The sequence below is a fragment of the Ilyonectria robusta genome (genome assembly GCF_021365365.1).
Source record: "Ilyonectria robusta strain PMI_751 chromosome Unknown BGZ61scaffold_18, whole genome shotgun sequence".
NCBI classification, from domain to species: domain Eukaryota; kingdom Fungi; phylum Ascomycota; class Sordariomycetes; order Hypocreales; family Nectriaceae; genus Ilyonectria; species Ilyonectria robusta.
In genome coordinates, this window is record NW_025764452.1 from 527,723 (window position 1) to 553,711 (window position 25,989).

The 25,989-nt window shown below is 47.8% G+C and overlaps 10 protein-coding genes across 10 annotated transcripts; 5 read left to right on the top strand and 5 right to left on the bottom strand.

The window, feature by feature from the left end:
- Positions 1-1,952: 1,952 nt before the first annotated feature.
- BGZ61DRAFT_359439 (amino acid/polyamine transporter I) lies at positions 1,953-3,584 on the top strand (the record flags this gene model as incomplete). The annotated part of the gene is made up of 3 exons (XM_046241080.1): positions 1,953-2,215; positions 2,271-2,344; positions 2,401-3,584. The coding sequence occupies 3 exons, from the start codon at positions 1,953-1,955 to the stop codon at positions 3,582-3,584; spliced, it is 1,521 nt and encodes a 506-aa protein (XP_046100763.1).
- Positions 3,585-4,321: 737 nt separating this feature from the next.
- BGZ61DRAFT_359957 (beta-lactamase/transpeptidase-like protein) lies at positions 4,322-5,569 on the top strand (the record flags this gene model as incomplete). The annotated part of the gene is made up of 1 exon (XM_046241123.1): positions 4,322-5,569. The coding sequence occupies one exon, from the start codon at positions 4,322-4,324 to the stop codon at positions 5,567-5,569; it is 1,248 nt and encodes a 415-aa protein (XP_046100764.1).
- Positions 5,570-6,125: 556 nt separating this feature from the next.
- BGZ61DRAFT_496541 (major facilitator superfamily domain-containing protein) lies at positions 6,126-8,015 on the bottom strand (the record flags this gene model as incomplete). The annotated part of the gene is made up of 8 exons (XM_046251031.1): positions 6,126-6,451; positions 6,503-6,580; positions 6,638-6,935; positions 6,989-7,210; positions 7,263-7,527; positions 7,578-7,599; positions 7,653-7,728; positions 7,794-8,015. 8 exons carry the CDS (start codon positions 8,013-8,015, stop codon positions 6,126-6,128), a joined length of 1,509 nt encoding a protein of 502 aa, XP_046100765.1.
- Positions 8,016-9,056: 1,041 nt separating this feature from the next.
- On the top strand, positions 9,057-9,920 carry BGZ61DRAFT_359997 (class I glutamine amidotransferase-like protein; the record flags this gene model as incomplete). The annotated part of the gene is made up of 3 exons (XM_046241129.1): positions 9,057-9,434; positions 9,492-9,575; positions 9,636-9,920. 3 exons carry the CDS (start codon positions 9,057-9,059, stop codon positions 9,918-9,920), a joined length of 747 nt encoding a protein of 248 aa, XP_046100766.1.
- A 683-nt stretch (positions 9,921-10,603) lies between these two features.
- BGZ61DRAFT_359728 (uncharacterized protein) lies at positions 10,604-11,109 on the top strand (the record flags this gene model as incomplete). Its single annotated transcript, XM_046241103.1, has 2 exons — positions 10,604-10,778; positions 10,838-11,109. The coding sequence occupies 2 exons, from the start codon at positions 10,604-10,606 to the stop codon at positions 11,107-11,109; spliced, it is 447 nt and encodes a 148-aa protein (XP_046100767.1).
- A 176-nt stretch (positions 11,110-11,285) lies between these two features.
- Positions 11,286-13,284, bottom strand: BGZ61DRAFT_535723 (uncharacterized protein; the record flags this gene model as incomplete). Its single annotated transcript, XM_046254302.1, has 5 exons — positions 11,286-11,294; positions 11,347-11,604; positions 11,730-12,068; positions 12,133-12,465; positions 12,523-13,284. 5 exons carry the CDS (start codon positions 13,282-13,284, stop codon positions 11,286-11,288), a joined length of 1,701 nt encoding a protein of 566 aa, XP_046100768.1.
- Positions 13,285-13,928: 644 nt separating this feature from the next.
- BGZ61DRAFT_426073 (uncharacterized protein) lies at positions 13,929-14,344 on the bottom strand (the record flags this gene model as incomplete). Its single annotated transcript, XM_046243668.1, has 1 exon — positions 13,929-14,344. Exon 1 carries the CDS (start codon positions 14,319-14,321, stop codon positions 13,929-13,931), a length of 393 nt encoding a protein of 130 aa, XP_046100769.1. The 5' UTR covers positions 14,322-14,344.
- Positions 14,345-15,026: 682 nt separating this feature from the next.
- Positions 15,027-16,277, top strand: BGZ61DRAFT_396238 (chaperonin 10-like protein). Its single transcript, XM_046242952.1, has 3 exons — positions 15,027-15,062; positions 15,125-15,574; positions 15,630-16,277. Exons 1-3 carry the CDS (start codon positions 15,039-15,041, stop codon positions 16,206-16,208), a joined length of 1,053 nt encoding a protein of 350 aa, XP_046100770.1. The 5' UTR covers positions 15,027-15,038; the 3' UTR covers positions 16,209-16,277.
- A 451-nt stretch (positions 16,278-16,728) lies between these two features.
- BGZ61DRAFT_359857 (uncharacterized protein) lies at positions 16,729-19,428 on the bottom strand (the record flags this gene model as incomplete). The annotated part of the gene is made up of 4 exons (XM_046241109.1): positions 16,729-17,040; positions 17,101-18,500; positions 18,556-18,674; positions 19,199-19,428. 4 exons carry the CDS (start codon positions 19,426-19,428, stop codon positions 16,729-16,731), a joined length of 2,061 nt encoding a protein of 686 aa, XP_046100771.1.
- Positions 19,429-23,593: 4,165 nt separating this feature from the next.
- Positions 23,594-24,986, bottom strand: BGZ61DRAFT_551871 (leucyl aminopeptidase; the record flags this gene model as incomplete). The annotated part of the gene is made up of 6 exons (XM_046255512.1): positions 23,594-23,677; positions 23,732-23,796; positions 23,852-24,277; positions 24,333-24,505; positions 24,561-24,724; positions 24,777-24,986. The coding sequence occupies 6 exons, from the start codon at positions 24,984-24,986 to the stop codon at positions 23,594-23,596; spliced, it is 1,122 nt and encodes a 373-aa protein (XP_046100772.1).
- Positions 24,987-25,989: the final 1,003 nt, after the last annotated feature.

The following is a 25,989-nucleotide window of genomic DNA, read 5'->3' on the forward strand; positions in this document are numbered from 1 at the left end:
TTGCAGGTCTCTTTCGAGAAGATTACTCTGAGGACCAGAAACCAGGGATATTATATAAATAGCCTTCTCGCGCCATAACTAGAATAGGAAAACATCTTGCCTTAGATATAAGACCTATAGACAAAAACTAGACCGGGAGATTCAGCAGTATTTCCTGGAGACCATGGTTGTAATATCACATTGTGATGAACTTGCAACGAGAGTGGAGTGCAATCTCTGTCCGAGCCACCGCGCTTTGAATTTGCAATTCGTTGCAAAAACACCGTACTAAAATGTGACACTTTTAATCCTTAAGCAGTACGACGCATGTAAAACGCATTGGAGGGAGCCAATTTTCTGGTTTATCAAGATCACGGATTTTAAAGATAAGAGTTGAATATTGAAGCTGATCTGTTCCGTTGTCGGGAATCACACCACGCTGCCTTCCACCGTCGCATACCTAAAGCTACGGCCAATTCGAAGTGCACAAAATACGCAACTACATACAGTTAGTATCATTAAGACACACACCGCCTTTTCACGGGCCTGCATCCCAGGGATCGTTGGCTTCGGTGAAAGCCGTGCACAGTGCCAGTTGAAAAAGCACAAATAGCGAGGGTTGGGGTATATATCCCCCGGCGAGGTTTGGGGTATTTATTCCCCCGCCTCCCATTTTATCAAACCACGGCACTAATTGAGTTAACGATGTCAGGAAGGATGTTATTAGATCTGGATCCAAAGGAGGAACAGGTTTACTGGAGGCGGGAAGCAATTAATTAAGTGTCACTTTTGGGAGCTAGAGGAATAGAAAGTAAAGAAGGCGATAAGAGCTGATGCAACAGCTTGGTCTAGGTCACAAAGCAAGACAGAAAATGGAGCATCAAAATTAAGAAGAAAAAAAGCATAAACATTCAATTGCTTGGACAGTGCAGAGTAGCTAGGTTTGTCAGCCTAGCCCTGCAGCTATTAAAACACCGATGCGCCTTTCAGCACTATTGTATTACGTGCAGTAATCAAGCGCAGGGATGGTAAAGAAACTATAAATCCCCATATTTAAGGCCTCCAAAAGGTATATTTATTATGATTTTATACTTTCTGTTTGATAGCGTACGGCACATTCAATATAAGGGATGACTTCTAAATCGGGTGTGTATTCATCTAGTATCCCTCCTTCCGGCCGCCTACATTTTCTCGATAGGGATTTTATATCATCTCAAGCTCCCTCTGACCAAGGTCAGGATGTCGATCCGTCAGAGATTTCGCAATACAGTGTCAGAATCCAACACAACTTCTAATGCTTGCACAATTCATATATGGATACAGGGGTGTAGTAGGTGGGGCTGGTGTTATCAGTCTTGACGTAAGATTTTAATCCAGGAGCCAATTACGATAGTTGGAGGGCCTAAGATTTGGAGATGTTACTGTGGGGTCAAAATGTAGCCAAGAGGCCGATCTGCATGTCTCGCGATAGTAGCGCTTTGCGTAAGACTTGGACCTCAGTATTCTCAGAATTGATGTGCATACTTGAGAGTGAGCTCGTAGACCTGCGTCAAGATCTTCTGTATTAAGTTGTGTTTTGTGTTAAATACATCGCTGCTTCTCTAACTGACTACTAATCGCCTTGACACGTGTGGAGAAAATAAACCACGTTGAATAAAGTGTCGGATCAAATGTCCGCCACCCTTCCCCAAGGTGTCACCACCTGATAAGACTTCGGCTAGAACGGTCCATTGTTGAACTAGCTGTTATGCAAACGAAGATAAGCTTTTATATCTACACTAGCCTAAGAAAAAGAGACGGTCTCGAATAATAAGTTAGTCACGAAGTGCCTCAAAATCAAGACACCTCCGCGAGCATCATCGTTCTTGTCCTTTCTCTCCATCACTCTTGCCAGTAAAAGTTTTCACATTAACCATCCTGCAACCGAAACCATGGAGTCTCCTCCAGCCCAACCGAATCCACATCCCCTAGGGATGGCGGACGATTTACGAACCCGATCCAACGCGTCGACTACGCACATGCCTCGCATCTTCTCCTTGACTTCTACCCTTGCCATGGCCTTTTCGATCACAAATACTTGGATTGGGTACTCTGCAACTTTTGTGACACCGCTGTTGGCCGGAGGTGGCCCTGCCGTTGTTTTCTGCTTGGTCCTAGCATGCGTTGCTTGCACCATCCTTGCTCTGGGCTTGGCGGAGCTGGCATCTGCGTTTCCCTCTAGCGGTGGTCAATACCAGTAAGAGCCTTTTTTACCACTTTCGAATAGACATATAGCTGATCATGATCCACAGCTATGCATCCATGGTTTCGACGGAGAGGTATCGTGCGCCTATGGCCTTTGCCATAGGCTGGATTAGCATTTTGGGTATGTGGGCAATAACACCACCACTTGGCATGGAATGTAACTCACACAGCGTATAGGATGGCTCTTTGGGACTATCAGTACGACGGTATTCTGCTCTCAAACATCACTGATGCTCGCTTCGCTATATCACCCAAGCTATGTCTGGACGGCATGGCAAGTCTGGCTTATCTACACACTGATCACGGCTATTTCCTGCCTTTTCATCATCTTGCTTCCTCGATGGATCCCAGCAGCGGAGAAAGTCTTCCTCTTTTCGTCTCTCCTTGGCCTCGTTGTTGCTTTTATCACGGTTCTGGTGACAAGTCAAGAGAAACAACCAGCAAAAGTGATATTTGCTGAATGGGTCAATGTCACCGGATGGCCGGATGGCCTGGCCTTCATCCTAGCAACTGGCCAGGCTATGTATGGCTTTCTGGGCATGGATGGTGCAACCCATATTGCCGAGGAGCTTCCCAACCCCGAGCGGACTGTGCCCAAGGTCATTATCATGATTATGGCCATCGGTACCGCAACAAGCATCCCCTGGACAATCGCCATGATATTCAGTACTAACGATCTCGAAAAAGTTGCCGGATCTGCACTTCCCATATATGAGGTCTTTCTTCAGGCCATCAATTCTCAGGCTGCAGCGACCTTCTTCACTGTCTGGATATGCTTTATTTACTACGGTGCTCTTGTTAGCTGCTTCGTCACATCTGGGCGACTTATTTGGGCGTTTTCGCGCGACGGCGGTCTCCCATACTCACACATCTTCGCCAAAATCCATCCAACTCTCCTCGCACCAGTCAATGCCACATTGCTAGCTGGGGCCTTTATGGTCGTGTTCGGTCTTTTGTATATTGCATCAACCACGGCATACAATAGCATTGTGGGCTTGGCTATTCTGGCAATAAACCTCACCTGCGCCATCCCCCAAACCATTGTCTTGATCCGTGGACGACACGTTCTTCCGAAACGATATCTGAATCTTGGTCCGGTTCTGGGAACATTTTGCAATGTCTTCTCCACACTCTACGTGGCACTATACACCGTCCTATTTTGTTTCCCGCTTATGCTTCCGGTAGCAGCAGCGTCTATGAACTACCTTTCTGTAGTACTCGTGGGCGCACTCGTCTTTGTTACTATTCTGTGGTGGGCTGGCAAGCGTCACACATTTCATGGCCCGAGCCTTCAGAGCGAAGGCGTTGTGATTGAAAGCCGGGCAGTTGAGGACGGGGCAAAGAATTCCATGTCCCAGTAAACAGAGGACAAGGCAGAGACTTATTTAGCAGACTATGTAGGGGATATAATGTAAATTATCGTTCCATTACTGCGAGTTAAATGTTGACGCAATGATTCACGACTGCTAAGTCCCTAAGAAATCTTTGCTGTATCGCTCTTCGTATAATCGATGAGGAACGACACTATGTTCTGGTGCGTAGAATTTGGTGATTTCTCCCAATCCTTTGCTATCTCTCGTCTGTATTTAATAAGCTGAGCATCGAATTTGAGGCGACCGTTAAGTCACTATGTTTCTCACTGTAGCTCACATACCATCAGGTTCACCAGGTCAACAATGATTTCTGAGATTGGGTTAAAAAGAGGCCGTTATCAGATGATTTCCCTCCATTGTCGGACAATGGCACCGCAACTTTTGCCTCCATGTTCTAATCATCCCCACGTGGAACAAGATTTACCCCTATCGACTAGGTTGGCTGGCTACACTACACCGCATGAAGAGCACAACCCCGGACTCAATAGCTCGACGTGTACTATTGAACCGATAGATAGGTAGTCTGGCGGTATCTCTAGTAATTGTTTCTCCAATCTTCCAGCCTTGACTTGAATAGGAAGGTAGGTAACTTAGGGGTCGTGCAAGCCAGATGGTTATAATTAAGATGCATCTTGATATGCCCGGTCTTGACACTATCGTTGTGGTGTACCATTCAACGCTGCGGATATACACATTTGTGAACAATCCCAGACGCCGCAATGAAAATGAAGAATTCCTTGGTCTTTCTTTTTGGTGCTGTTGGGCTCCACATGCCTTCAACATCTGCTGCTGACACGGCGGCGATACCATATATCGATCCGGCTCAAATTGGTACCTTCAACATGTCCAGTCTTAATATAACCGATCCACCAAACACCGCCTTCGTAACCCGTCATGAGGATGAGCTGTTGCCGAACCGCACAACGCAAGTTCGTCACGGGCTGAAGTTGCGCAGTCTAACCAAAGGCAAGGAACTCCATTTCTCCACCAAGGCCAATGGTAGCTTGCACACCATCGACTCTTTTCTATACCACTTTGGCTTGGCAGGCGTTATGATTGTCAAGGACGGCGCTATCCGACTTGAGAGATACCAGTATGGAAACGAGCCGTCATTTCGGAACCAGGTCCAGTCGGTCACAAAATCGTTTGTGTCTACTGCACTCGCCGTAGCGATCAAGCAGAAAAAGATCAGCTTGAGTGACAGGGTCTCGAAATATGTTCCGGAGCTTGCCCGTTCGGCTTACGGATCGGTTCCCCTTCGCAACCTTGCGGACATGACTTCCGGAGTCACTGAACAAAACTCTACCAACAACCCGGACTTGTTCAATGACATTTACCCGCGGGCCAATCCGGAGGCTGTGCTCGACTGGTTCAAAACCTTTCAGAAGGTGGCACAGCCTGGCGAGGTATACAACTATTACAACCCGAACTACTATGTTCTCTCACTGTCTCTCACCCGGGCCATTGGGGAGCCTCTCGAAGACTGGGTCACCAAACATATTTGGGAACCTGCTGGCATGAAGTACGATGGCTACATGCGAACAACTGGGGCCCGCCAAGTCGATGGGCACGGCGGACTGGCCCTGACTCTGCAAGACATGGCCCGCTTCGGGCTATTCATCCTCGACTCGTTCAATGGCTGCGGCGGACCTCGCGTTCCGGCTGGCTGGTTCGATGACATTTCTGCCGCCAGCACCAGCACTGGGATCCGAGCTCCAGGAAACATCGACGTTGTGCCGCATTCGGGATATCAGACCGGATGGTGGACGATGCCCCGCGGTGGCAAAATGTATCAGCTCGGCGATGATGGGGGGTTTGCAGCGTTGGGAACATACGACCAGGCCATTTACATTATCCCCGATATGAACACAACAATTGTGATGCAGTCTAGTTATCCGGTTCATTTCCCCGATCTCTTCTACTATGGTCAGCAGTTTGCCACAGCTGCCAGCCTAGCGTTAAAAAAGGGATAGAATAGTCACAGCTGTAGTGAAATATAACATACCTACATTTGCTGCTGCAACTATGCTCAAGTCTTACTCTACCTGTAGGTATGTGACTATGAACTTATTGTCTTAGGGTGGGTCCCGGACATCGACAGCATCATTCAAGTCAGCAGACCTGACCCCGGTGAGAAGCTCCGCGGACAGCACATTTCCCGCATCTATAAATATTTGATAATATACTTGCTCACCACCATATGAGTTGAAGCAGTTCCAACCAACTCATTATCGGATAATTTCCCTAGTTTAGGTAAGTTATTTTTGCAGAACTCTACAAATCGAGGTTGGTTCACAATACATATCCATTCTAGAGGATGTATCCGGTAGGAGGGTATTACCATTGGCATTTGCGGGAGATGTCATTACCGAAATCAGGTCAATATCCCTTTATGTAATTATTCCCATGAAGTCAATATATAAATTTCTTTCAAATCATTCACGATTAAATCTCAGGCCTTTTCAGGACATTGGCTCCAGTCTTGATGTATTGCTATCACCAACCGCGTAGCCTAGTTTCATGGCTCACCTAGTATACATATCTAAACCCTCTCTTCTCGTAGTCCGTTTTGTCGTCAACCATCTCACCAAGCGAAAGCTCAACATATTCCCCTTCTCTCTTGTCCCTACGCTTGTTCTCTATCTTGCAACCAACAGCATACATCCCAAGGAGGCAGATGGCAGCGATCTCGAATCCCATGAGGCACTTGTACCCAGTTGGGTAATTCGGGGCCTCCTTGGTAAGGAAGACCTGAGGACCAATGATCATAGCACAGCAGTATGCAATGAATATGCTGGCTGTAACAGTGAGCTTCTTCGTGTGGCCGGAAACATTTGCCATCGGCAGTGACAGAACTGCGCCTGAGGTTAGCTGTATGCCCTCCAAGGAGGACTCTAGATACTTACCTGTCGCGTACGGCCCCCAAAAGAAATAGAAGAAGTAATAGCAGAGGAGTCTCCCGGTCTTGTTCTCCGCTGGAAGTTCTGTGTAAGTGAATATTAGTATCAGGCAAATACACAACTCTTCTTTCACCAACCCACCTTTGATTAAGATAGAACAAGTGAGGGGGATCAAGCAACAAATAGCACTGGACAAGCATCGCTTGTTTTTGAGCCATCTCTGTGGTATGGCAACTGTCAAACTAGCCAAAGTCTGGAAAGGCGATGCCGGCATGGTGAGGAGCATAGTCTCGAGTTTCGAGTTGCCGATACCCGAGATGATTTGTGCGGCAAATGCCGAAAGACCTCCAGTAGGGACGTTCATGCATAGGTAGAATAGAAACAGGATGTAGGTCTTGTAGTCGGTGAAAGCTTCCTTGACTTGATACAGCTTGAACTCCTATCACATCGTTAGCACCGCACACTACCAACAGCCTCACGACAACGGCCTACTCTGTTTTCGATTCCGGTCATGTTGGCCTTGACTCGATCGAGCGCAATGTATTTATCCTTGCCCTTCATGAAGTTTTCCTGGAGAGGGGAATCAGGAATAGTAAAGAACAAGACAACTCCCCAGAGCATGGTCATTGCCCCAAGGGTAATGAATAGCAGCCTCCAGGGAGCAATGGCAATATCAGCATTGCCAATGCCATACGATATCGTGCCGGAGAACAGCTAGCTTATGATTAGCTACCAGACATTCCTTCAGGCGTATTGCTCAACTTACTGTCGAAAATGAGGTGAAAGTGAGAGCGCTTCGCAGCGGCTGCTCCTTCTTTGTATACCACATACTAACCAAGATGGTCATGCATGGGAAGACAAAACTCTCTGTAGTGCCCATAAGGAAACGTAGGAACATGAGAACGGCAAAGTTTGGTGATGCGGCAATGAGCGCAACGGAGCCTCCCCAAGCAATACAGGCTAGTGTAAGGCATCGCCCAACGGGATATTTCTGGAGAGTCGCATTGGCAGGATAAGCTGCAAGCATGTAACTAGACTTAGGTTAGGATTAGGTTGGGTCCCCAGGTTGGACTCGACGAACCCGAAGTAGAAGATAGAGACCGCTGCAAAGGAAAGTTAGCCTGTCGAGTCGCCGGATTGGACATTCCTTACGTACCCCAGCTGTACTGCTGGCCCCTCAAGTTGAGGTCGTCGGTCATTCCATAGACCGCAGCATTCGACACGATGATTTTCTAGTTTGGATTCATGTTAGGTAAAGCGTGTCCTCCACATAACAAGGCCGGATGAGGATACTCACGTCGACACCGGCAAAGGTCAATGTAACCATTAGCAACGGCATGAGCCTCCAATCGATCCGACGGAGAACTCGTTTTGCGTCCTGCTCAGTGTAGTCACCCCATTCATGCTGATGCATGCGGAGAAACTCCTCGGCGTCTTCGACAATGACAGGGCGGCCTTTCTCGTCAACATTTTTTATATCCCCGACGCCTGTCGTGGTCGAAGGCTCGATCTCTGGCATCATGCCTAGCTCTTTCTTGTCGCTCATGTTGATAGAGATGATTGATGGGCTAGAAGTGATAAAGGTTGGTGACAATAAACTCCCAGTAGCGACCGCAAGTCGCCATTTATATCTGAACAATTGAAGACACCCGAGTCTAGATTTCTAGGGTTCTACTGCTAACACCGATAAGATACGACATGTTCTAGCCTCCCCGTATCACCATGGGTCCCTTGAAAATTCCGGGGTAACCTCTGGGGTTCGTGGCGATAAGGTAAGGGGTGCCGCCAGCCACCGAGCTCCACATCGCGTGGAGAAGAAAATATCGCATCGTTATTGGATGGGCTTTAAAGTCCGCTTGTCTATCAGCTCGTTTATCTTTGTCGTTGGCACTGTGCGTCACATGGTTTGTCCATGGAATGGCTCGAGAAGAAGTATGGCCTGACACGTCGTAGAACCCAAGTGGGTGCCGGGTTCGCCGATTGCAGACATGCAGTGTGGGGATATCAGCAAAGGCCCTGAGCGGCCAAAGTTCAGGATGGCTCTAGATGAATTGTGTCCTTGAGATTACTTCTCGAAGAAACAAGCCTGACAGATGCTAACAAAACACTCGCCCGGCATTCAGCATACAGGAATAGCAGGGTGGTCGTTCGTCGACTCAATGCCTGAAATCCTGCCAAGAAGCTCGATGGGCCAAGCTTGAGCAAGCTATGTATAACAGAGGATCTCAATCTTATCTGATTAGTCTTTGATCCTTGGCCTTGCGTATCACTTGAACTGATTAGTGCTTCCCCGCGTGGTGCCTCCCTGGTTTATCAAGGCGTCTCCATGAGACCACGATACTGGGTGGGGCGTTGTCGGACTTTGACACCGCAGGCCGCCAAGATAAGAGATTCCATGTTGTCAAATCAAAATGTGGAGCGTCCGAAACGGGAAGAAATCAGAAACAGTAGAAAGAGGTCCATGTTCCGTCAATCTTTATGGCCACACTAATCTGTCCTCTGACACCCAGCTCGTTCCTCCGACAGGCCTTCGTGACTTTTTTTCTTACACGAACACATCATGATTTCGAGGCAGCCATCCCTAAGAGTCGCGGTCCTCCGCAATTATGACACCCCGGCCCAATGGGGTAAGGACATGGTCGAGTCATGGAGGACTTGTATACAGGCCATCAGACCGGGCTCCGAGATTGAGGTCTTTCACCCCATCACTGATGGAGTGTTCCCCAATGCCGAGGAGTTTGACCTCATCATTCTCACCGGCGGAGTTTTCAACCTGATTTTACCTGATTTGGACCCTTGGGTGGAGAAAACTTTAGATTTTGTGAGGCACACTGTAGGGCTACAATCCGGCCCTAAGATTGCCGGAATTTGCTGGGGTCACCAAGCGATTTGCCGGGCTATGGGTGGCAAGATTGGCTGGAATCATGAAGGGGATGTCGTACGTATAGCTCGTTTGTTTCTGTCAATTTGTCGTCTAACAACGGATTGCGAGTAGGTTGGTGTCCAGCAGCTTCAATGCACACAAGCGGGAATGAAATTCTTTGGTCTTGACAAAGAGGGAGTGAAATCGAGTAAATTGGTAAGTGGCTGCTTGTGGAAAGACATTAAATCCTAACTGACGGATGTTTCCTTGGCTCAGGCGCTGCACAAGTTTCACAAACGATCTATTGCAACGCCTTCTCCTGATTTTACGGCCTTGGCTGAGGACCACGAAATTCTTTTGTCCCTGGATAATAAGATAATCACGTTTCAAGGTCACCCTGAGATGACAAACATTGTGGCCAAGGGTATCCTCGATGCCGATGATGGAGCGTACACGGCGAAAGCAACAGAAGAAGAAGTGAAGGAAATGTATGCTAGATTTGAGTTACCACATGATGGGCAGCAGGTTCTCCAAAGGGTTATCAAGTGGCTAGACGAGTAAATATTTCAGGTCCTAGAATCCAGACGCTCCTCCCGATCCGACAGCTCATTGTGTTGCAGTAAGCAGTTGATGAGATTATGTTTCTCCTCGAGGATGCTCTTAAGGATTTGCGTATAGTTATGCTTGCCTGAACTATTTTGACGAAGGACATGTGCTCTACTGTTGCCGCCACCTTGGTGCATAAATCCAAGAGTGTTTTTCGTTGGTGGTACAGATGATATTAAAAGCAAGATGATACCTCACGGTACAATACACCTGGAACTCATTATCCTTTAAGACTGTAATAAAAACAGTCAGTAAAACTTTCAAAGAATCCGAGATAGAGTGTCAACAGGGATCTGTGTACGACAACCCGTAAGTCTCTAGCCATAGAGAATAGGTTCCATCCACCGAGCATCCAGGCCGGGAAAATAAGCAGACATAGGCATTGGCAAATCAACTTATTTACCCCCGCCGATTAGCCTGCCACCGATGTCACCAAATTTGCGGCCGCTTGTCCGGCAGTTAGTTGTCGGACTTTGTGAGTCCGCCGTGTGGACCGAAACCCCGACTCAGGTGCATATATGTCAGCAATCCTCTCAAGAAGACAAGTATAAGTGGTCCAGAGACGTCCTGTATTTCACTATACCTATCTTGCCGTACATCGAGTTGATGAAAACTACTATTTTGCCCCCTGTGTCATCATGGCGGTCCTAAATTACGAATACGACCCTTCACTTGTGTCAGACCCTGTGCGAGAACTTCTTAATAGTCTCTTTGGAAATGCCGATATACGGGAAGCAAAGGATGCGTGGTTGAACTGCTTTACCGATGACGCCAAGATTTGGAGAAATGGGAAGTCCTCAAACGGCGGAGCAGGTAACACTCCTTTCCTCCCTTGCCTTCTCACAGAAGTCGGTGCTAAAGTGTTTGCAAAGAAATAAAGCAAATGATCAACAATTCTTGGATTAACGTGACTTCTCGGAGTCATCGGCCGGCCAAGGTCTACTCTTTCGATGCTGCGTCATCTGAACTAATGGTCGACGGCACCACGGTGTATAATTGGGAAGACGGGACGACGAAGACTGGAGTGTGGGCATGCAGAATCCGTATCCAGAAGGTCGATGGCCAACCCAAGATCTGCGATTATCATGTCGTCTTTGTATGCTTCCTTTCTTCTATCAATTCGCATTGGCCAAGTAAAGGCTAACAGCATCGCAGGTCTAGATGTTACAAAGCGGGGTACAGAACCTCTCACGCTGGGCACATGGCTTTAGTTAAATACTCCGAGGTATTCCACAACATCTATCCCATTTGTCCACCCTGATTGTTCATGGTTATGCGGTTCTCATTCCAACATGGATGGTCGAAACGCAATTCGTGAAATCAACGAAACTACATTCCTTGTTAGACCGTGATGTTGAAGATCTCTCATCATTCCATGCACCTCATTGGCCATGTGCTCAGGAAACGTGAAGGTCGAGTTGTCAGGAAATGACAATGGCGTTTGGGATAACAGAAGCTTAAATGTCCTGTGGTATACTTTAGCTGCTTCCCAACGTTGGGAGAATCGCAAAAGTGTGAACTCGCAGTCTTCGAGGGCCTGGAGTGTATCAGGGGAGTCAAAGACTATGGTGCGGGAGAGGTACGGTGTCTCCCAGTAACATGCCAAGAGCGTCACGCCGACTCGAAATTGCTCCATGACCTATGGGAAAACAAGTTAGTCCGCTGTTAGGAATAGGAAGACAGGTTACTCGCCCCAGTCCATGTCAAATAAACCATGGGTCGGTGTGTCTGGATACGCCGAAAACACCGGCAGTTTTCACTGACGGCAGACAGCAGAACTAAGCAATCTTCATCCGTAGGGAAGTAATCGCCCTGCTGATAAAGGTTGCAAACGCTATAATCGTATAGTTTCAACATAGAGAGAGGATGGTAGTTGGTTGATCTCTCGATATTGCTCGACGTGAAGGGGATCAAGGCTCGCCAGCGATCCAAGTCCGCCTTTATATCTTTTCTCTGTTGACGCTGTTCCTCCAGATCAAGTCGCTCACTTTCATTCCAAAACCTCCTGATCTTGGTTTGTATCAGGCGAATCAAGAACTGATGGTCAAAAACGACGTCTTGGGGAGCTCCATCAAATGTGTTCCAGGCTGCCTGGTTCCAAGCCTGATGCACGGTTAGCTCTGATACTCGTGGCTGATAGATAACTAGAATCGTTGGGATGAACTACCTTTCCATCCATCAGCTCCATAAACTCTCCGTGCGGACGGTCCCAAGCGAGAGCCATCAGCTCGTATGCCGAATAGGAGTAGATTAGGACGGTCTTGAGGTGCTTCTCTTCTTGACCATTTACTAAAAATAAAGGCCGATTCCCTTCGCGGTCGATTGAATCGGGTTCTGTATTTCCCACATGACGCCCGAAGGCTGAGAGGATCCCGGCCATCTTCGAAAGGGCTTCGTTGGTAGTGTCAAAGAACTGATATGGTGCCGGACTGTGAATCGCGTACATGACGATCAAAAGATAGGCTTGCAGTTGACGAGTAGTTGATTGCCGAATTGCATCCTGTAAATAATTTTTCACTGCATGACGAAGCAGTTCCTGGGAACGAGCAATGCTTACGCGACTCGGGGTAGAAGAATTCGAGTAAAAGCAGCCTATGGCACAAGCTAGCTGGGCGAAGAAGAGCTGTGAGTTGTTCTTGGCGGCCTCCTTTGACATACTCTCTTGAAGCTGTTGTTTCAGCAAATCCTCTTCCATGAAGGACCAGATCGGGTGAACATGTTTAAGGTAGCCATCAAGATTAGATGGGCTAACAAGATCAACCCCTGATTCGTCATCAGTCGGTTCAAGCCGCGGGTGAACATCTAAATCTCGCAGTCTTGGATCATGAGTAATCTCATGCTGAGATGTTGGCGATACCGAGTTGTCTTCAACTAGGTCATTTCTTGTGCGTAGCCGGCATTTGGAGGTTGTTGCACTTTGAGATGTTGAGCTCCATTCGCTTTCGTGACCGCGGATGGAACTATCTGAATCGTGCTGCATCAGTTCGTCGTTCGCATTCAGCGATGGATTTTGTTCACAATCTGAGCCAACGAATCCGTGAGGCGAGTTCAGTTTCTGTGTCAACCTATGTGCTCCTCTGAGCTCTGCGACGCATTCGGCCAGAGTCCGCTCCATCTGTTCGATGCGAGTTTCCAGGCCATGAACATACTCCCACGGCACCGCCGCCGCCGCTCTGGGCTTCCTTTCTGCAAACCGGACACAGGGGGCGCCAGATTTCGTGCACTGCCCGCAGCTCGGGAGAATTTGGTCACATTTCTTCTTCCTGTGCCGACACCGAGTACAAGCAATGGAAGGGACTTCGTTGCCGTTTGGTGACATTGGTGGATGGACAATTTGAGCCCTTGTTTTGGTGGTTGTTAAGCTTGAACGAGTGGACAGTGATGAGAGAGTCCGTAAGGTGGAGTGTAAAGAAATGAGGCTTGTTTCTCCCCCACGCTATCATGATAAAAAGGTGCAAAAGCTGGGGTATTATGGGTGGAGAAGGTTCGGCGCTTTCATCCGAGACGTCCCCGACAGATAAGACGACTACAGGGCCGTAATTGACGAGTAATCCTTAGCTTTCCTCTTTATCTGATAGTGTGAGATGACGTGCTCAAGTTCGCAAGGCTTTTCCAATTGATCGTAATTTAGAGGTAGCATAGTCCCCTGCACATCTACAGATATGAACCCGATCCATGAGCTCAGCCTTGTCTTGCAAAGGCGAAGCTACTGGATGTTGATCGGTAGGCGAGATGAGGACTGCAACCGCAGGTGCGAAGTCCCTTAGAATCCGTGCATCAAGGGTTAGGATACCTTGGCATGACTGGCGTGCAAAATTGATCTTCAAATTAAAGTAGAGAGGACTTCGTAGCTTTTCAACAGCCTGTCTTTTCAAGGAGTGATAGCTGCCATGCTAAGACCATCCTGTATCCTTTTCATATATTTCCATTCAAGTCCAGCCCTGTCCTCATAAATACATCCTCCTAAGACTTGTATGTATGGAACACCTTAGCAACAATCTGCCATTTTCCGTCCAACTTGATCATAGTGTGGAAGTCGGTGTAGTCACACCCCGCAGCATCATTCTCCATGTCCACCTTCACAACTGCTGTCGTAGGGGTGATGCCGACAATATCCAGGCGAGTCTTGATCTTCGGCGCATCGCCGTGCTGATCCATGAAGTCGTATAGGTTCTTAACAGGGCCGCCGAGAAGAACTCCATCCAGAGTGAGTCCGTACATAGTGGCGTCGTTGTGGAAAGACTTGGCAACAGTTGCGGTGCTGCCGACACGGAGACCATCGACATAGTACTCCTGCACGACGCGAATGACCTCGTCGTACTCGGAGGTAGGGATTGTCTTGATGTTCTTCGACATTGTGATGGCTTTGTTGGATTTTGAGATGTTGGGTGTTGAATAACGCAAGGTGATGAGAGTCTCTATTGTGAGAGAAAGGAATTGGATTACGCTGAAGCCCAGCAGGACATAAATATGCTCCCGATTTCAACTCCAGGTGTTTGTTTTGATTGATAATCGCCGACGCCCTTTTCCCTCGATATGATGACCAAGAGTGGACGCGAGGATCGTCTTGCGGCCTCTGACTCCGATTCCTATTTGTAATGGATTCCACAAGCTGGCTTATCGATCGGGGGAGTTTCTTCTCCAACGAACTCCACTCCACAGTGATGAGCATGATTAGTAGGTATCACCACGACACAAACTTACGGTACACCGAAACTTCTCACAAATGAGCTACCTAGTTCTTCAATTAAGTTTTACATGGATCTTTAGGGCCGACAGATTGTTGCATGATTGTGGCGATCTAATTGTCCCAACTCGTGGGCATACGCAACACACAGCTTAGAGCAATTCGGTAAACCTAGCGATTGATGCCCCATCTGGCCTCTTTTTTACCCCAAACATTCTCCACGTCCTGTTTCTATAGCACTCAAGTCGCGCGGGTTGAACTTCGTCCAATGGACTTCAAAAAGTCGGCGACTGAACCAAATTGTGTCAGTGCCACTTTGAAGTAACAGTGGGCGAAAAGACAGCTGTTCCCATACAATGCAGCAGTCCACATCGGTCCCGAAGAAGATGAAGGCGTTGAGGTTGGTGAAGGTACGTTGACCGATTCGCTAGCTCCTCGGTACTCCCAAAGTCCCAACCTAATCAGTCAGTAGTTCAATGAGAATTATCAGCTGCAGAGTGATGTTCCAGTTCCCAGTCCGGGCCCAGGAGAGTTGCTCGTCCGCGTAGCAGCAGCAGGATTCTGCCACACCGACTACCAAGTTTACGAGGGCGCGTATGGGACCGAACTGCCCTTTACCGGCTCGCATGAGCCAGCAGGGACTGTTGCGGCTCTAGGCCCTGAGGTGCCGGCAGACTGGAAAGTGGGCGACCGTGTGGGCGTTTTGAATTTCAGAAAGCCATGTGGCAGCTGTAAGGGATGCGAGTGGCGATCGGTCACTGTTGGTTCCCTGGATGCTCGCTACTGCGAGAACAAGACTATGAATGGGATCGTCAAGTCAGATGGAGGCTTCGCGGAGTATATGATTACCTCGCATTATGCCCTGGTTCATCTGCCAGATAATCTTTCCTTTGAGCAGGCCGCCCCATTGATGTGCGCCGGTGTAAATCGCCCTACTACTAGCTGGCCCGGTCAATTGCTGACACTTATCGCAACAGGCAACAGTATGGAATGCAATCAAACAGACTAACCTCAAGAAAGGTCAGACGATAGCAATCGTGGGAATTGGCGGCCTTGGCGTGTTGGGCATTCAGTTTGCCAAGGCACTGGGCTATCGGGTTGCTGCCATCGACAAGTCCGAAGTCGGTCTCAAATTGGCTACAGAAGTGCCTACAGCCCTAAGGCCTGATATTGTCGTCAGCTTCAACGACCCGCAGGCATCTCAAAAGATTTTGGATTTCGCAGACGACATCGGCCTCGCTGCTGCCGTCGTGTGTACGGATGATGTACCAGCTAGCGACTGGACATTACATCGTCTCCAGCCAAGAGGAACATGCGTGGTCCTTGGCCTTCCGGAGAAGGGTTTCACATTTGATGCATTCAACCTTGTCTTCAGAGAAATCGTGGTCAAGGGCTCGCTGCATTCTGGCATTGACGAAGTCGCCAAGATGCTTGAAGCAGTTGCTGAGCATAATATCGTCAGTCATCTTACTCTTTTGCCCCTTGAGCAAGGGGAGAGTATTCCAGAAAAGATGGCTGCCCGGGCATTCACAGGGAAGCTTGTTGTTACTATATAGAGGTTGATTCGGGAAGAATAAAAGAAGTTCAAGGCGGCAAATTATATGCGGATGCACTTTATGTAAAGGCTAACTGATAGAACGTCGTTTCAAGTGGAAAGGCTTGATATTTGGTCATTGTGGTAGCATTGGGTAAGAAATGCTTGAATTGTGGATAAAACTGTGTTTTTTTGACCTTGTGCCGGCAACTTACTCACCTTGAGGGAGCAGACAGAAGTTAGATTAGATAGAACGTCGTATGGTCTACGACCCCGGGAATCCATTGGACTATTATTTCTAAGATCAGCAGGTGAGGTCTGCTAAGATCTCGTTTGAGTTACGTCTCTGTAGAACGCTCTTGGATTGACTACTGGTGTTTGGAATGTCCACTACAAGATTACCCAAGTTACAATTCTTTTCCCCTCGATACTAATATCAGCATATCTTGTCTCGGTCTGTATTGATCCGAGTTCGGTAAATGACACTTAATAATTTATCTGTCAAGGAGCCACCTAATACAGTGTCAATGGAGCTGTACAACCTATAAATATGTCCTCTTTCGACCAAATGACCGCCACTTCAAGCTTGTTTCATCTTTCTGCAGTTGTTGCTCCATTAGGTCTACCCACGGAACCGTCCTGAGTCCAATGTAGCCAATGTCATTCTGAGGTTGCAGGTCTGCCAGTTGAACACGCAGGTGCCGGAGTCTTCTCGCCCTGTCTGGTCCATTCAAGCCAGATCCGCCACGATGCAGGGGCGTATATGGATTATCTCGCGTCATCGAACTCACGAAGCCCAGCACGTCTGGTCCATGGATAAAGAAGCGCAAAATGAACCCCACAATTGCGAGTATCTCAAGAATTAACGTCGCAACGAGCAGTAAATAGGTCCAAGTCCGGCTTGCACAGTAAACGTCGTGTTTTGTCGTCATGGTACCTTGTGTCGAGTTTAAAAACGGTTGGCCGTTGGGGACGATTTCCGACATCTGGCTGAATTGTGTCGGAGTGTTAAATGACACAGTGGTGTGACTGAAGGGAAACAACGTAGCCTCCCAGAAGGTGTTGAATGCTGTGGTAAGACGTTTCGAGAAGTTTGTGACGTTAGGGGGAGAACCACTGGACCAAGTCCGCAGAGTTTGCCCAGAATATGGAGTCAACTCCCCGACTATATAGTTGTCCGTTGGCGACGCCGTGTCTTGTTTGGTTGGGCCTGCAGCCTCTCTCCACAGCCGAAGGCCGTTCTGTAGCCCTACAGGACTACTCAGCATGTGCGCTGGCAAGCGGCTGGCTTTATCAGGTCTATTGACACGTCGTTGCCGCCTTGCAGAGCAGCTTGTCGCCAATGGAGTGGGGCCACATCGTATCTCAGTTTCTAGAATGACATTCCGCATGTCACATTTGAACACGCTGGCATCGAAAGACTTTGGGAAAATTGAAGGAACCGTCAGGCTTGTGTACACCATTTGGATCGGAGGGGGATTGTGGGAACTATTCCACCTTCCCCACAGTTCTGAGTTGTTGATGGTGATGTCAATTGGAAATGACTTGAACAAGTCGGTGTTGATGTTTTCGAGAGGGTCTGAAATGATTGAAGCAAAAACCCCTTCGAATGAGCAATTGAAGTCGATGTAAGACGTTTCAATGGAGAAATCAAACTGTGACGTGTCGCTAGCAAACTCAAGGCCCTGGACCTTGACTCCGAGTAGTGACGAGTAGTGGGCGTCACCATTATACAGGCTACGTTCATCAACATCATACATCTTGTCTGCCCTGCCTTCCACCCATTGAGGAATTTTCGGCAGACCCCACAGGTCTCTGGAGGACCGCCGTTGTTCCGGTGAAGAGATAAGACTGGAGGAGTAGAGGGCTATGACGTTTGCCTTGGTGGCAGCTGCAAATGACGAGACGAGGAAATATGACATCTGATAGCTGGGATTGGCGTAGTATATGGTTCGGTTAGTAATCGTGCTGCTTCCCCAAGTCGAAAGCAGCCTAGAAGCACTCTGGCCACCAAGGGGAGATAACGTCCAGGTGAGGAGAATTACAATGCCAATTGGGACCTGGGCCCGGACAGAAAAGAGTCTCTCCAAGGCTCCGGCTAAGCTTTGGCTGCCAAATGTTTGCTCAAGAGATGCCAGACTAATACCATTGCGTTGTTCTAAGCACCAGCGAGAGATATTCTTATAGAAACGGCTTGCAACGGTGGCAAAGAGAATGGGATATATCGTTGGACTCAATCGAGTAAGTTCGAGCACTGATCGTCCGTAATCAGAGTGTTCTTGACCTTCGAGCCTAAGCGCGAGCACAGGAAGCACTATATAGGTAATTCAGCAACCATATCGGAACTTCTTCCTCAATCCAGGGCTTACCGATGAACAATGCAGCTGCCAATGTTAACAATATATCCCATATCAACCCTGCGTACCAGCCGAAGCTCTTGGGGTGAAGCTCTTGGGGGCCGCCATGCCAAACGTTCGTGGTATCGTCGCTGGTTGTAGCATCGGGTGCTGCTGAGCTTTGGGCTTTCGGGTCGTGAAATGCACTGAGGAGCAGGGCACTTGAGATGGGGGCGTAGGACACTTTGCTGAGGCGGTAGGGATTGGTAGAACGAACATTTCTGAGCTTTCGGGCTGGCCTGGGAGAGTGTCAACAAGCGTTGTAGATTTTGATTGCCTGGCTTCTGTCTGCAGAACTTACCAATAGATCCAGAGTAAGCCAAGTACGATCAAGATGACTAGCATAGCGCCAACTGAGATCCCTGCCACTGCTCCAGAACTCGGGACTCTCTCGTCATCGGTGTTGCCATCAGTACCATGGGACAGACCCGTGAAGGTCGGCGCAGGCAAAGGCGTGGCAACTGACGTTGGATGATGCGGTCTGGAAGCTCTACCTCCGCCTGTCCCGGAGTCCAAGCGTTTGCCACTGTAGTATCCGGCCAGTTCGGCTGGTATGAGCTTGCCCTTGGGGCAGCCCTTTCCTTGGCATGGGGACTCCTTGCAGCATCCAATAAACCCCGGGCAATTTCCGAAAAAATCAAAGCTTTTGGAGGCAGAGCAGAAGACGTCGGGGATGTTTACCAGATCATTAAAGTCAAGTTCTGCTGCGCGAAGGTTGCCATCGGGACACTTGCCTGCGCCGTTTACGCAGGGGTCGCTCGTGCAGCAGCAGAAGAATTCAACCCATGCGCCTTCGCAAATGTAGAAGGCTCCACCATCAGGGCAGGAATAGTTGGGCAAGCTCATGTCTTAGGAAGTACTTGCTGAGAATCTTGGTAGTTGGCTTGGTCAAGTCGACAATTGTTGACAGAAGAGTGTGAAAATTGGAGAGGGGTGCGGCGGTGACCAGACAAAACATAGTCTTCGAGACCAGGCTGTAGGATTTTCAACGCCATAAAAGGCATTATATATCCTGCACGAAGACCTGAGGCAGGAAAGAATTAATCCAATTAGCAGGCACATAACGACATTAGCTGAAGCATGTGGCTAGAAAGTGCACGAGCTGAAATAACGCCACGGCTTGGCTTTCTGTCAGCCTGCATTATTTCTGCCAGTCTCCGCTTTGAGACGGGGAGTTTGCGGCTGAAAGAGAGATATCTTTAGCTGTGTTTCACTCCCAGGGGTCAATCACCGTCCAGCCACTGCGCACTTTGCTTCTTACTGCAGCTAAGTCACAGGTTATCGGCTAGGTTCATCGTGGTGGCGGAATGCCATGCGTAACGATAATTAGTCGGTCGCCGAGCACGAAAGTACCGCCAAGATCTTGGAGCCGCGGATTGAGCTCATCCTATGGTTTCATTCGAACACCTTGAGGGGCAACGTAGGAATACTATGTGACGGTTGAGTTTCCTGCTGAGATAGAGCGCTGGTACAGGCTGACGGCACAATCTCTTGTAGGACAAGGAGTACGAGGACAGACCAAGTAGTACTGCGGCTCTCCAAAAATGCCCCTTAGGTTACCGATGCAGAGGTTAGGTCTCGAACGTTTCTTCTTCCAGTAGTGATTCGATATCAACCGGTTGTATGCTCGTGTGCCGGGTCGACGCCCTTCATTTAGTTGATAATTCACGCAAGCTGGCGACTAAGATGATCCGGAAGATATGCTTGGCAGCCGAATACCCTATCAGCTAGGAAATCCCAGTTGCCCAATCGCGCACATAGTGAAGAAGTTCAATATTGAACACGGTTGATGTTATTTGGTTGTTTTTTTTTAGCTTTATTTAATATTATCAGATAGATTAAAGCTATATAGTAATCTTAAATAGTAGAAATAAATAATAAATACTATATCTAATAACATGGTTCACAAGCGAGCGAACCATCCAAGCGAGCGAACCACTTTCTACTATATTCTTACATTTAATTGTCAATTAAACAACAATAACATAAAAAATCTACCTAAAGCCTTCGGAACTAGATTCCCCAGACGTTTCTTCATACTTCACACAGGTTCTTGCATTATGCCCAGTCTTCCCGCAATTACCACAATGCCGAAGACCTGGCGCAGCCCTCCTCTGCCGACTACGTTCTTGACGTATTTCCTGACCGACCTGCTTATCAATATCCTTTTGAGACAAAAGATCAAGCCCATCTCCTATAGAAAGTGCTCCCCCTTCCCGTAGGCGTGTCTTTTTAGCCCTCCGGCGTTTACTAAGTGCCTCATTTGCTGTCCGAAGCGACTTCACCTCTGCTCTCAATAAGGCAACCTCATGCATCATTGTCTGTGCCCCCTTCGAAATTTGATCAACTGCATCATATATTGGTGTTGGGGAGCTTCCCTGATGGTGGGCAATTCGAGTTTTCACATACTCAGATTGCGAAATAGCTTCGATGGGGTTGTGTGGTGTCAAAGAGACCCAAGGGTCACCTGAGGCAGGAGGGGGACCAGTTGGTGTTGGCGTCCGTAACTTGATGTCTAGCTTTGATAAGACAGCATCAGGATCAAATGGGACTAAACCAGACCCTCTGAATCCGGCTTTGATATTGGTTTCTATAAAAACCGTGGAAAAGGCTTCTTTAAACGCAATAAAGAACTCAACCTTAGTCACATGGTTAATATGATACTTGACGAGCTCTTCAATCTTGCGACCGTATGCCCGTTTCAGAGGACTAAAGATCCCAACATCGAGTGGCTGGAGAAGGTGCGATGAGTGGGAGGGCATGCAAATTGGAATAATGTTCCTGCCCTTACAGAACTGCTCAAACTCGGCGGATTGGTGACTCTCATGGCCGTCAACCACTAACATTCGATATTTGCCCTTTGTACGAGAGGCAGTATGTTTATCGAAATGCCGTATCCAGTCAAGGCCAGTCGTATTATTGGTCCATCCATTGTCGGTAGGCTTAAGAACCCAAGAGGGCGGGAGGTCGCATTCTGTATACCAATTGGCAAGGTGGTAGGTCCCTTTAACGACAATAAATAGCGGGATCGCCCAACCCTCCGCATTAACTCCTTGGATTACGGTAACCCATTCCCAGTTGCCAGGCTGCACTAATTTTGCCCGTCCGCGTCGTTCGGCACTTGTAACAACCATTGAGGATGAGATAATGCCCATCATAAAGCCGGTCTCATCAAAGTTGTAGAAATCCGCATCAAGGATGCCATACTTGGCCCTCATGTTCCGCACAAGAGTAAACCACGCGTTAATTATAGCCGAATCTTCGCATAAGGCTCTTTGGTAATCGTATGCACGATTAAAACGCGTCCGGAGCTCTGGTTGTCGCTTGACGAAGTTGGAGGCCCAGTGCTTGCCGACGCGTCCTGCGTCGCGTTCCGAGAGCAGGAGATTGGCCATTTCTTCCACACCACTCAGCCGGGGAGGGAACCCTCGCGACCCTAGGTCCAAGATGAACTTGACTAGAGTCTCTTCTTCGAGGAGAGTCAATTTCGTAGAATTAGCGCGAGTATCGCGTCGAGCGCGCCGTCCGTTCATTCTGCTGCGCAGGGTTGTGCGATCAACGTTGTAGAGTTTAGCAGCTTGTCGGATACTGAGTTTTTCGTCTTGCCTCATAGCCTGAAGGGCTAGGAGTAACCTGGCCTCTTTTGATCCAGATTCCATTTGTTGTGGTGGAAGAAATAAGAATTAAAGATGAAGTGTAGGATAAGCTAAGGAAAGTGGTTCGCTCGCTTGGATGGTTCGCTCGCTTGTGAACCACGTTATCAGAAGAAATAGTAGCTAAATAATAAAGTTATTACCTACTAATTTCTACTTAAAGCTTCTATTTAACCCTTCTAACTTTAATCCTACTATCTACAGTTAATTATCTTAAGATAGTAATTTTATTCTAGGCTATAGAATATAAGAGAGATTAATATTTCTTATTATTAAAAAACTAACTTTTCTTTTAATATTTATTTTATTATAACTAATTTTTAATATAGTAAATTTTACTTAAATAGCTTTTTCTAGAAATAACCTATTATATCTATATTATAAATCCCAACTCTAATATAATCTTAAATTCTCCTAGAATCTAGAAGATAAATTAAAAAAATAGAAGCTAAATTTCCTCCCGAGCTTCCTTAAGAAAGAAAATCTATTCAAGCTATCGCCACACTATCTGCAACACCTAAATAGAAGCTAACAGATTGTATTAGCTATTTTTAGATGCTATTTGCTTCTTGATAACAGGACTAGGGTTAATGGGCAAGGAAATCAAATTCTTGTCCGCAATCTTGTCCCATATATCCGAATAGAAATAGCCGCGCTTTACGACTTGGCCAAAAATATCACGGTTGATGTTATATTCAACAAATTAATGGTGGTGCTGGCCACGGATATCATTTTCACTCTTGTGGTCTACCTTTTTCGAGTCACACTATTCCCCTTCACGTCTCTGTGAAGTTTGCGGGCTTGATTTGCACCACAGAGTTTCTAAGATTCAGTATAAAGCTAGGGGTTTCCTCTATATTAAGGCAAGCAGAGAACTATGATACAAGTTCAGCGGACGAAGCCGTAATTTGAATTCTCTATCCCGACGACCAATGACGCTGGAGATTCGTTTCCCTGAAATAGTCACTATCTTGTATGGAAGGCAATCTCGTCAGGATCCTAGAACGGATGGATTTTACTGAACTACTTCGCTTTGCGTAGTGCTTCAGGAGACTCTTGACGCTTAACTTGCACATTGCCCGTGATCTAAACTGATCCTTTTTTTTTTTTTTAAAAAAAAAAAAAAAGGAATGGAGCATTTGTTGAAAATTTCGCTACGCTGCCTTCATTGAGATGCGGTAGCTACAAACTCGCTTCCAAGCTACCATGAGAATCCCCTCAGCTTGAACCCAGGCTAGTCTGTAACTTTGGCTATATATTTCAATGCAATCATATTTTAATGCGATATATGGTACAGATAGAGTGCTGGTATCTGACCCAAACAGGAAAAACTTGAACGTTGCCGCTTTTTTGGAAATTTACAGATATGATGCCTCAACCAGAAATCCAACCGTGATCTTGGAGTGACGCAGGATCGACGGCCACTGAATACTCGCGTATGTCTGCCAACAATTAGTCTACACTGTAAATGGAAGAGTTTCGAAAATAGTACTCACATCCCGGGAACTATGAATGTTTTGGTTTTCTGTTTCAATCGGCTCTGAAGAGAGGTAAGAAGCCGCTGGGATGGGTTAGTAAAGTCTTGAGTCATCACCAACATGCAAATGACCACTTACGGAAACCAGCGGCTCGAGCACTGGCATGATCAGAGCAACCGTAACCACAAGTTGAAGTGGAGACGGCCAGTCCAGAGTACTGTCGGGCTACAAGGATGACATATGAGGTCAGGCTGGAGTCAACGTAATCCGTGTAGACCGTGGCTTTGCCTCCAGGTGAGTAGCCCGTCATGTCCTGGTTGAGGAATGCAAGGACAGTCTCTCCCGAGGAGCGGTAGCTATTGAAGACGCCTTGGGAACCGAGCAAGCCACCCTCCTCACCACCATAAAAGTGGAATTCGAGTGTATTCTTGGGCTTGAAACCAGCGTTGGCGAGAATGCGAAGAGCTTCGAGGCAGTTGATTGTACCCGAACCATTGTCATCGGCGCCAGGTGCGCGGGCAGTAGCTGAGCCGGCCGTCGAGTCGTAGTGAGCACCAACGATGACTAAAGGCACATTGCGATTAGATTTGAAGAGAGCGAGAAGATCGTCGTGGCTTACCGAGGTTTGAGCTGCTGCCGGGAATACGCGCAATAATAGATGGTTGGTTAAAAGAATGAGCAAAGGTTCGGACCTGGATGGCGGAATTGGCAGATGCAATGCTCTTAACTAGGTTTAAAAGCCAAGTCCCAGCCTGAGTGCCATAAGTAGACCGATAATACCGGTTTTGGTAGCTTGAAGTCAAGTAAGTAACGAGTCAGAGATATCTCAAGTAGAACTTGGACCTACTTGGTTAGGGATGTGAGCCAACTTTGCGGTCCGGTGTTGGACACTCCCGAGATCAAAGAATTGGCCTCGGTAACATGCGTCATAGTTGTAGGATAGGTGACCGCGCGGGCCTCGATAGAGCGCTCCGAGGGTGGCGTGGAGAGAATCGAGAGAACATCGTCATCCTGGTCACTATTAGGATACGATGAATAATGATTGGGGAAAGGGCAATGGTACCTGAATGTCAGTAATGTCGATGAACTTGGTGCGTCTCGACTGCTTAGTCAGATTGTCCACCTCTGCCTGGGTCATCCATTGGCCTGGATCTTCCTCGGAGGTCTTGATTAGACGCATCAAACTGCCCTCCACTTCTTTGGTAGAACCTGGAGCAGCTACAGCCAGGTGAGTGACTGCCGCCAGGATGGCGACGGCGGACTTGAAATGCATGATGAGAAGTACACCCTTGAGTTGACAATAGAGCTGACAATTTCCCAACGTAGAAGATAATCCTACTGGAACTTCCAATGACGGGGATACCTTTTTTTATAACAATCAAGACGGCCGTCAATGAAATCTTATCCTAGGCGATATTACATTCCATGAATGAGAGACCCTTGCACCCAGCTCCACGGAGAGCTGATCTGAACTTCCTAATGCATCACCGCCGCTGCGGATCGCTCCGAGCTCGGATAAGCAAGCGGGAAGATCGAAGGCATGGCGTGGACCACGTTCCTCGGTTCGGAGCTATCTCTACAACTGGGAGGGCATCTTAAGCTTAATACGAAAGCCAAGGCGCTTCCGCGATCGAGCTTCCTGAAGAGGAATAGACCCGGCTTTTGAAGAAGCTCCCAATGTGACCCTGCACGTATCCGAGCAATAGTGCCATTCGAGACCACCTCCCCCTGCACTTATTATTACCGATCCGACATTCTACCTTCTCTTTGGTGAGACAGCTCCGAAAGATTTTAGGAAGTTCCAAGGTCATATGAGCTGTTTTAAGTTTCCCGACTAGCATAGTCAAAGAGACCTATGCGGAACTTTTGGACGCCAAGAACTAGCAAAAAGGACCGTTATCTTCGCCCAATGACCGAGAGACGATATTCAAGCAGCTATACTCTTGTCTGAGATGGAATAGTGCTCAAAAAAGGTGGGTTTCGTATTCTTGCCGCCAAACTTAGGAAACCAGTACTTTCAGCCCTCGAACATCCAGCGCGATCCAACTGCCACATAGCGAACCGACTCCTAATCTTTCATATATCTCAGCATCTCCATACTTCGGCGCCACAATGAGGACATAGTGCTTCCGTGTTTTCACATCAGGTGCCACTTCCGATTTTTGGCTACCAATTACCACGCATTTCATGGCTTGATCCCAGGCGCAATCACTCTCGTTCCTGCAGTACCCAGCCCTGTTTGTTCCGAGATCCATCTATGGCATCGTGCTAAAAGC